At 42.3% G+C, this 9,888-nt stretch overlaps 1 protein-coding gene across 1 annotated transcript; it reads right to left on the reverse strand.

Annotated features, from left to right (window-relative positions):
• Positions 1–397: 397 nt before the first annotated feature.
• Tmem269 (transmembrane protein 269) lies at positions 398–9,070 on the reverse strand. The gene is made up of 5 exons (XM_076862614.2): positions 9,030–9,070; positions 6,026–6,123; positions 5,245–5,388; positions 4,134–4,334; positions 398–519 (listed from the first exon to the last, which is right to left on the reverse strand). Exons 1-5 carry the CDS (start codon positions 9,068–9,070, stop codon positions 398–400), a joined length of 606 nt encoding a protein of 201 aa, XP_076718729.1.
• Between the last annotated feature and the right edge of the window lie 818 nt (positions 9,071–9,888).

Genomic DNA, 9,888 nt, shown 5'->3' on the forward strand with positions numbered 1-9,888 from the left:
CTAGCAAGGCCGAGATGGAGGCTATACCAACTCTGGAGGCCTCTCTCCTTCCCACGGAATACACCTTAATGCACAAGTTCAGCTAGCTAGTGACAGAGCTGGAACACAAACTCAGCCCAAACTTAGCTTGGGGAAAAAAAAAAAAATCTCTTCTACATGACATGTACAAGTCTTGCCTCAAAGAGAACCAAAACCCTGAATAAAGAGAAAGAAGCAATGGCTTCCAGGCCTACTGTGGGTTGCTTTGATTCAAGACGATAGAGATTGCATTATCTAGCAAATGACAACACAGGCACAAGTAAAAGCTTTAGTGAGGATAAGGCCAGGTTTGGCCCGATATGCTGGAACAAATCCCACAAAGGTCAGCAGGAGTTGGTAGAGCTGCAGCTCCTCAGTGCTAGAATCTAAAACAGGCTGCCCTGCTCCACACAGCATCTGGAAAGAAGATGTAGGAGAGTGACCACATCAGACAGTAAAACGCAGTGAGGGAGAATGGGAAGAAAAACACCATGAAGACACCTGGAAGAAGCAAAACAGACATTCAGTTTTTTGGTTTGTTTGTTTGTTTGTTTGTTTGTTTTATATTTTTTTAGTTGTAGATGGACACAATACCTTTATTTTATTTATTTATTTTTATGTGGTGCTGGGGATCGAACCCAATGCCTCACACATGCTAGGCAAGCGCTCTCCCACTGAGCCACAACCCCAGCCCCCAGACACTTAGCAGCAAAAAAGAGACAGGAGCCCTGTCTTTAAGTTCAGTTTAGTGGATTTTTGTAAATAAGTAGACAATTGTACCTTAATGCACTTCTAGATTCCATTTTTTTGATTTTGGAAGAAACCAGTCCTAGGCAAGAATAAATGTGCGTTGCCCAGATCCTTCACTGGCGTAAGGGGGCATCTTCCTAATTACTTTGAATTTAATATGGAAAAATGGTCAATACTATATTTTTTGTATGCAGGAAGGAGTTAACACAGCAGGCCTGAGACTGCCATCCCTAGAAAGGCCTGGGTGCAAGGTTGGCCATGGCCAGCAGATCCCATGTTAATAAAAAACTTCTAAGTGATCTGAGTGACTCATTATGTCTAGGCTATCCAAGCCCAGTGGTTAGTGCTGAATACCTGCTTTACTTTTGAGAGTTTGGGACTTGGGTACATGCTGGATAGAGGGTTCCTAGGTGACCAGTCCCCAGTAAAAACCAAGTCTCTTATGAGCTTCCCTAGCAAACAACAAAACATGAATCATGACAATTCAGTGCTGGAGGAATTAAGCCTGCCTGTGTGATTCCACTGCGAGTGAACTCTTGGAAGCTTGCACTCAGTTTCCTCTGAGCCTCATCCCATGCACTTTTCCTTTGTGCTGATCTTGCTTTGTATCCTTTTTCTCTAATCAATCATAGCCCTGAATAAGATAAGATACTGAGTCCTGTGGATCCTCCTAACAAATCACCAAACCTGGAAGTGGTCTTGGGGACTCCCAATACTAGTTGTTTTTTTTTTTTTTTCTTTTGGTGCTGGGGATTGAACCTAGGGCCTTGTGCATGAGAGGGAAGTACTCTACCAACTGAGCTATATCCCCAGCTCCCAATACTAGTTGAACCTCAGATTCACCACCAAAAAGGCAAAGGACAGCCCCATTAGTGGCATATCTAAATATTCTGCTAGATATTGTGCATAAATTATTTTATCTATACTTCATAATAATCTTATAGTTTAGAATTGTCTGTTTTTCAGGCAAGAGGAATATCAATAGCAGCCATTTTTTTATTTGTTCTTTTTAGTTATACATGACAGTAGAATATATTTTGACATATTAACATATGAAGTATAACTTCAGATTCTTGTGGTTGTACATGCTGTGGAGTTACACTGGTTGTGTATTCATATATGAACATAGGAAAATTATGTCTGATTCATTCTACTGTCTTTCCTATTCCCATCCTCCTCCCTTCCCTTCATTCCCCTTTGTCTGATCCAATGAACTTCTATTCTCTACCCCACACTGTGTGTAAGCATCTACATATCAGAGAGAATATTCACCCTTTGGGTTTTTTTTTTTTTTTTTTTTTTTTTTTTTTTGCTATTGGCTTATTTCACTTAGCATGATAGTCTCCAGTTCCATCCATTTACCAGCAAATGCCACAATTTCATTCTTATTTATGACTAAGTAATATTCCATTGTGTATATATACCACATTTTCTTTATCCATTCATCTGTTGAAGGACACCTAGGTTGGTTCCATAGCTTAGCTACTATGAATAGAGCTAACAGCAGCCATCTTGAAATCCACCCAATGAGATTCAGGTATTAACTGGTGTCAAAAATCTGTGAGATACAGTTTCCTCCTTGTCTCCCACAGCCAAGACAACCTGGAAGGCTGAGGCCAAATGCATGGCTTACTTTGAGAAGAGAGCATCAGTAGTATCTACAGGAGCAAGGAACACTGTGGGAAATCTTGTTGTGAGTTTGGGAAGGGAAGCTGGAGAAGAAGACAGAGTGCAGGGGGAGTTGGCTAGGAGTTATCACCTCTGGCACAATATGTGCCAGAGAATTCAGAATTACCTCATTTTACTTCAATGATGCTGCAAAGTAGGGATTTTTGCCTTTGTTTCACAGATGAAAAATATGAGCTCAAAACAATGAGGTGTTAGCCAAGTTCACACAGCTACTAAGTGCTGAAATTAGAACTTGAACTCAGATCTGTTAAGCTCTAAACCCAGATTCTCACCACCATTCTGCCTCCACCACCTAAGGAATAGGAAGGGCCAGCACTGAGAACTTGGATAGGGTTGTTGGTGCTAATGCTACAAAAGGTATGAGCCCTAAAGTCAAGATCAGGATAGAACCAAGGACCCTATAAACGACAGCAAACTCACCACAAAGAAATAATGGGGAAAACAGTATTCCCAAGATTATTGTTTTGCTTATGTGTGCACATTTTAAAAGAAAAAAATCAAAATTCCTTAAAGAAAGCTGTAAATCAAGGAAAAGACTAGAAAGATCTTCCAGGACCCCAGTGTGGCAGGAACATCAGAGCCTGAAACCCAGCGCTTGATTGCTTAAACTCAAAACTTCTGAGTCACCCAGGACTCCTCCCCTTCCCATGGAATCTACTCTATTTCAACATGTTTCTGAAGTCCAGTCACTTCTCAGCTCCACACCTTCTGGCTCAGAACAAAATACTGTTTCCTCTGTCTGAGCCTCCTACTCACCTGAAGGCTCAACTTGCAGGACTTACTTAAATGTCACTGCCTTAAGGATCCTTTCCCTCCCTTTAGGCCATCTCAATCTATACCAGGCCACTCTCTGACACCATCTCAGAGCATCATCCTGTTCTTCGTGGTACACCAAAACTATCTATTTCTAGTCTGGCAGGAGAATTGCAACTTCAAGGTCAGTCTCAGCAACTTAACAAGATCCTGTCTCAAAAAAAGGAGGTAGCTGTGGATGTGGCTCAGTGGTAGAGCAACCTGGGTTCAATTCCCAGTACTGGAAGAAAAAAAAGACCATATACTTCTAGTTATTTCTACTTTGGTGTCTTTCTCCCCCATCTGTCAATTCTGAGGCAGGAACTATGTGTAGATTGCTTCCCAGTACCTGGCACATGATAGGTGCTCCCTAAATTTCCATAGAACTCATTGACATTCAACAAATAATGATTAAACATTGGCGTATGCTTGGTATAATTTATTAGTATAATTCTAGGAATAGGGGATTATAGTATATTAATACAAGAGAGCATATTTGGGGTAGATTTAGTGTCTGTTTGTTTTTGTTACTGGGAATTGAACCCAGGGGCACTTTACCACTGAGCTACATCTCCTGTCCTTTTTTTATTTTGAAACAGGGTCTCACTAAGCTGCTGAGGCTGCCCTTAAACTTGCAATCCTCCTGCCTCAGCCTCTTGAGTTCCTAGGATTCCAGGCATGTGCCACTCTGCTCAGAGGTGTAGGTTAAGTGGTCACAGATCATTTTTTAAAACTAGTAAATATATACTGTGTCAGATGATGATGAATTCTATGGTGAAAAATAAAGCAAGGTAGAAGAATAGACAGGGAATTCTGGGGTAGCCAGGAAAGGCAGTATTAATAGATCCACCACTAGTGACATTTGAAAGAGTATTTTCACTCACCTCCCACATAAACTGCTTTTTTCCAACTGTCTGACTCCAGAATTTCATCATATGGGTAGTAGCTCTGGTCTATCATGAATAGCATCATAAGTGAAGCCATGCAGCCGAGGATGAAAGGGTTGCCTTTGGTCAGAAGGGAGGTGGAAGCCAAAACACAGGAAGCATAGGGGCAGGGTAGACCCTTATAGGATAAGGAAACTTCTGCCAGGGAAAGAAACATGGGGTCAGGTTAGCTGCTTCTCCTGATCTAGGTGCATCTAAATGAATCCAGCCCCCTTCTCTCTGGGTCTTCCCTCCTTAGGCTTATTTGTTTGTGGTACTGGTAATTGAACCCAGTACCTTGTACACCCTAGGCAAGTACTCTCCTACCGAGCTACATCCCCAACCCTGGATCTTCCCTCCTAGACTACAAAATTCCCTTGGGCCCAGAGGCAGTGGCAGCTGCAGAATCACTTAGTTGTTCACAAACAGATGTTGTGTGGGTTTGCATGTGCCCTGGCCCCTGGGAAGTCCCTGCTAATAGGGTCCTAGAGTGGTCTGTAGTTCAAAGTCTGGGGTCTCCTCCCAGTTCTGCCTCTGACTGACCTTGTGACCTTTGGCAAATCCTTCCCTCTCTAAGTTTTAGTTTCCCCATCACTTAAAGGCTACAACTACAATCAGCTGCAAAATGACAAACAGTAGACCCTTTATGAAAGCAAAATCTTACAGGGAAACATTTCCTGGTATCTTAAACCAGATGTTCTGCCTAAGGTAGTTTTTCATCTCCCCTCTGCCCCTCCTGTACTTGCCCTCCCTATCTTTGTGGCCTTAGGAAAGAAACTTCCCTTACCACAGCTAGCTTTCTCCTGTTTGGGGGGGAACTGGAGTATGACCCCCATTTCTAGAGTCCATGAAATGATGTTCTCCAACCAAAAACCACACAATGAAAGAAGTACAGTTGATCCAATAGATGAAGACCTCTCTCAGATGAGGGCTCTATCAAGGTAGCCTGAAACCTTTGCAGGGCTTGGGGCATGCGAGAAGGAAGGAAGAGGGCTTCTAGCTTCCAACAGCTCCTCCCTCTCTGTGGTGCCCTACCCTCACTTCCTAAGGCTACCTGGGTTCCACTCACCTGATGAATAAAAACACAGGCGGAAAGAAGTGGTTAACACATAGAGGACAGCCAGGAACCCATTCAGTGGCCCATCCGCACCAAGGAGAAGGGCCGAGGCCAGGCCAAAGGTGGTGAAGACAGCAAAGTCATTCAGCTCAGCTCCTGTTCGAGAGGCCCAACACTCATATGTTGTCACCTTAGCCTTCCTGAGTGGACATGGGGTGGGGGGCGGAGCTGGAGGGGTCCTAAGGTCCCTACAGTGGTCTATAGATCAAAGTCTGGGGTCTCCTCCCAGCTCTGCCTCTGAATGACCTTGTGGCCTTTGGCAAATCCTTCCAGGTATATTAGTTTCCCCATAACTTAAAGGTTGCATTACAATTGACTGCAAAATGACAAGCAGTGGGACCCTTTATGCAAGCCAAATCATACAAGGAAACATTTCCTGGTATCTTAAACCAGTTTGCTCTGCCTAAGGTAGTTTTTCATCTCCCCACTACTCCCCCACCTTCCCCATTTCCTCTCTAATACTTGGATCTACCCAGGACAGGGAGGCAGGGCCAATGAGGATATTGAATGCCAGGACAAGAATGACCCAAAAATGGATAAGTGAGCCTGCAGAGGAGCTGATCTAGGCTGCAAGGCTCCCTAACTCCTGCTCCAGGGCTGCTCAGCTATTCTTAGATGCACATGAACAGAAATGAGAGATGGTGAAAAAGTTTGCTGGATGTTAGAGGGTGGGTAGTGACCCAAGATGGATGCTCCCAGGGGCAGGGATTTGGGGCCTGAAGCCAGGACTCACCTGATTTGCATAATATGTTGAATTGTCTGTTCATAGCCCCTATTGCCATGTCTAGCAGGAAGCTGATCAGAAGCGTCCAGGAGGCAGACTGAGGTTTCCTGAAGTGCAGGCCAGCAGGCCCAAACAGGACAGTTCATTTAAGTCCCCACTGGACAACTTCTCCCACCACCAATACACTAATATACTCCCTGAACACACATACCCACCCAAGCATATCCTCTATGCTCACCTCCTTTCTAGTATATTCCACCTTACACTCATATACACTCACACCCTCACATACACCTATATCCTTCTCAAACACATAACTCAAAGTCTTTTTTAATTTTTTTATTTTTTGGTACTAAGGACTGAACCCAGAGTTCAATATACCACTGAGCTAACCACCCCAAGCCTTTTCAATTGATCAACTGATTGGTTGATCTATTGATTTAGAGACGGGGTCTCATTAAATTGCCAAGGCTGGCCTTGAACTTGCTATCATCCTGTCTCAGCCTCCAGAGACACTGGGATTACAGGCATGTGCCACTGGGCCCAGTTTAACCCATCCTCTTAAAGGATTTCTCTAAATTCCTTTGGTAATCTCTAAGGCCCCTTCTGACTCTAAATTCCAGTCATATTTGATGGCCCAGGTATCATTCTTAGGTCCTAATCCAGCCCCTGCCACCATCCCATCATGAATTCTCAGATAAATCACTATCCTGCTCTAGGCCTTTTCCCCTCCACTTGCAAAATGAGGGGTACATGCTACATGAATTATTTAATAGATAAAAACCTATTCAGATGATCTGTTTCTCCTTGTGTGAGTTTTGGTAGCTTATATCTTCTAAGGAATTGATCCATTTCACCCAGGCTATCACATTTGTACGAATGTAGTGATGGCCCCTCTTTAATTTCTGATATTGGTAATTTGTGTCTTCTCTCCCTTTTTCTTGGTTATCCTGGTCAGAAGTATATCAATTTTATTGACATTTTCAAAAAATCAGCTAATGATTCCACTGATTTTTCTCTATTAATTTCCTATTTTAATTTCTTTAATTGCCACTCTATTTTTTATTTTTTGTGTGGAACTGAGCGTTGAACCCAGGGCCTTGCACATGTGAGGCAAGTGCTCCACTGCTGAGCTATATCGCTAACCCTATTTTTATTATTTCTTTCTTTCTGCTCTGAATTTGCTCTTCTTTTTCTTGTTTCTGAAGATGAAAGTTTAGATTATTGATTTTTGATCTTATTTTCTAATACAGCAATGCACCATATAATGACATTTTAGTCTACTACAAACCATATGTATAATATAAAAGACAGTGGTCCCAGAAGATATCACCTAGTGATGTCACAGCTTTCTTAGTTTATGATATTCCAACAAAATCACCTACTATTTTGTTTCTCAGAACATGACATTGTTAAGCAATGCATGACTGTAAATGTATTCAAGGCTATGAATTTCCGTCTAAGCCCTGCTTTTCCTGCATCCAACAAATTGTGGTAAATTGTATTTTCATTTCAAAATATTTTTAGATGTATTTTGAGATTTCTTTTATCCATGTATCATCTAGAAATATGTTGTTTAATCTCCACATAGTGACGGATTTTCCAGCTCTCTTTCCATTATTGATTTCTAATTTAATTCCATGTTACCTGAGATGATACTTTGTATTATTTCTGATTTTTAAATTTGTTAAGGTGTATTTTATGACCCAGAATGTGGTCCATCTTAGTTAATGTTCTAAGTGAGCTTGATAAAAATGTGTATTCTACTGGTATTGGATAGTCTATAAATGTCAATTATATCCAGTGACTGATGGTGTTTTAGAATTTAACTATGTCCTTGCTGATTTTCTGTCTGCAAGATCTGCCAACTACTGACAGATAGGTGTTTAAATCTTTTACTAAAATAGTGAGTTTGTCAATTTCTCCTTGCAGTTCTACCAGTTGTGGTCTTGTGTATTTTGATGCTTTAAATGATTTCAAAGGACTCTTTCAGACCTCATGTTCTTGAGTCCTGAACTTTGTCCAGCACATGTTCCCAATGCCCTCTGAAAATAGCCACCATAGTTCTAAGCAACCTGTCCTAGGAGGTCCATTCCCAGTCTGCAAGGTGACTACTATGCTTAGGAGGCCCAGCAGAAGCAAACAGAGAGCTTAACCTCAGACTTCACCTGTCCCTTGTTTAGATGCAGACCTAAGGATTAAAAGGGAACTAAGGCTAAATAAAAAATATTTATCATACTATTGTGGTATGAAAAACCACACTCCCAGAAGATTTGGCTGAACTAATAAGACAGAGATTTTCTGCTTGCTGATATGCCCATGTGCACAGTTTATTAGACTCCAAAAATCCAAAATTAGAGGATCAAAAATTTTTTAATATAGGAGGGAGCTTAAATATCATTTTCTTCTCATATGGATTAAAAAAAAAGATCCAAAAAGAAATCACTTGCTGATGGCTATAGAGAATCAAATAGATCAGGAGGATATTATTTGCATTATAAAGGATTTATCTTTAAGAAGCTGACTTCTCAAAGACATTGAAACATGATTCAATTCATAGAAACATAATTTACTTATATAAATTGCTTTGGAGGCACATAATATGTGTTTTGGACTTTCCAGAACAGTGCTAATTTCAAATATTCTGCCAGGTCATATGTTCTAAGTTAAGAATCAGAAAATATGAATGGAAGATGAGAATCTCTTGATTTTTCTTATAAAAACCATTCTAGGCTTCCATAACTTAAGGAACTTCAGAAATCATAATGTAAGCACCTCAATTTTATGGAAGGAGAAATTGAGGCCAAGAGCTGTGACCTAGTGAAGGTTGTATATCATATTGGTGGCACAACTGAGGCTAGAATTTTGGCCTCTGACTTGGAAGACACTGATCTTTTTCCTGCCCCCAGTTGACCCCAGGGCTGTGGGGTCTGCCTCTCTAGACTCCCCCTTACCTCCCCTCATGCCATGGGCTCCAGCACTTGACTAAGAGCATGCTGGGCCCCAGACCTACCTGCTGACGCTGCAGAAGATGGAGAAGAGCCCCAGAACCATGTTGGCCAGGGACAAGGCACTGGTAACATCCTTCCAGGAAAATTCATTTATCTTGGGCTGCCTCCGGTTATGGCTGGGGCACTGACCTGGGACCCAGGAGAGAGGGAAAAGAAGTTTCTAAGGTCAAGAAGTCCCAAAAGAGGCTCCCAAGGACCTGGCAGCTTCTGTGGCCTTAGACCTCATCCCAGAACTACACCCTCCCCAGACAGTGTCACAAGCTAGATTAAGGACAAGAGGAGGATGAAGGAGATATAGGAAGGAAAGACAAAGGTGATGAAGGTGGAGGGTCCTGGGAAAGCTCAGTAGCAGAGCAGGTGAACTCATGCAACCATACTTTCTACTTGCTCTCTGACTCACCTCCTGTCCCCTTGACCCTCCTGGCACCCCCCTGGCCTCCATCTGGGAAATTGGCCTTTGTCATATCCTAAGAGTTGGCTTGAGAGAGCAGTGGATTCAGAAGGCACCTTCGTCCCACAGGGCAAAGTTGTTCTCTCACAGACTAGGGCTGCAGCTGAGGTGTCCTAAAGCCCAAACCAGGTCCCAACCAGGACAGCAGTTCCACCTCCAACAGCAGAGGAAATGAAAGGTACAAAATAAATATTCTCAGCATGCAGTGGTTCACCAAGTGCTTCTCATTATGGTCTTACTTCTGGTCCAGACCACCTTGGTAGATGGTACTATTGTTCTTCCCCGTTTTATGAACAAGGAAACAGAGGTTCAGAGAAATGTAGATATTTGCTCAGTTACACATTAAGTGAGTAGATCCAAATCCTACCTGACACTGGAGCTGGTGCTGCTTCTTATGGGGGATAGAACAG

Source organism: Callospermophilus lateralis, chromosome 7 (genome assembly GCF_048772815.1).
Source record: "Callospermophilus lateralis isolate mCalLat2 chromosome 7, mCalLat2.hap1, whole genome shotgun sequence".
Taxonomy (NCBI): Eukaryota; Metazoa; Chordata; class Mammalia; order Rodentia; family Sciuridae; genus Callospermophilus; species Callospermophilus lateralis.

Coding starts and splice junctions, on each gene's coding strand:
- Tmem269 (XM_076862614.2), bottom strand. CDS start 9,070: ATGGTTCTGGGGCTCTTCTCCATCTTCTGCAGCGTCAGCAG. Junction 5,389..6,025: donor CAACATATTATGCAAATCAG/GTGAGTCCTGGC, acceptor CCTCTCGAACAG/GAGCTGAGCTGAATGACTTT. Junction 520..4,133: donor AAAAGCAGTTTATGTGGGAG/GTGAGTGAAAAT, acceptor TGCTTCTTCCAG/GTGTCTTCATGGTGTTTTTC.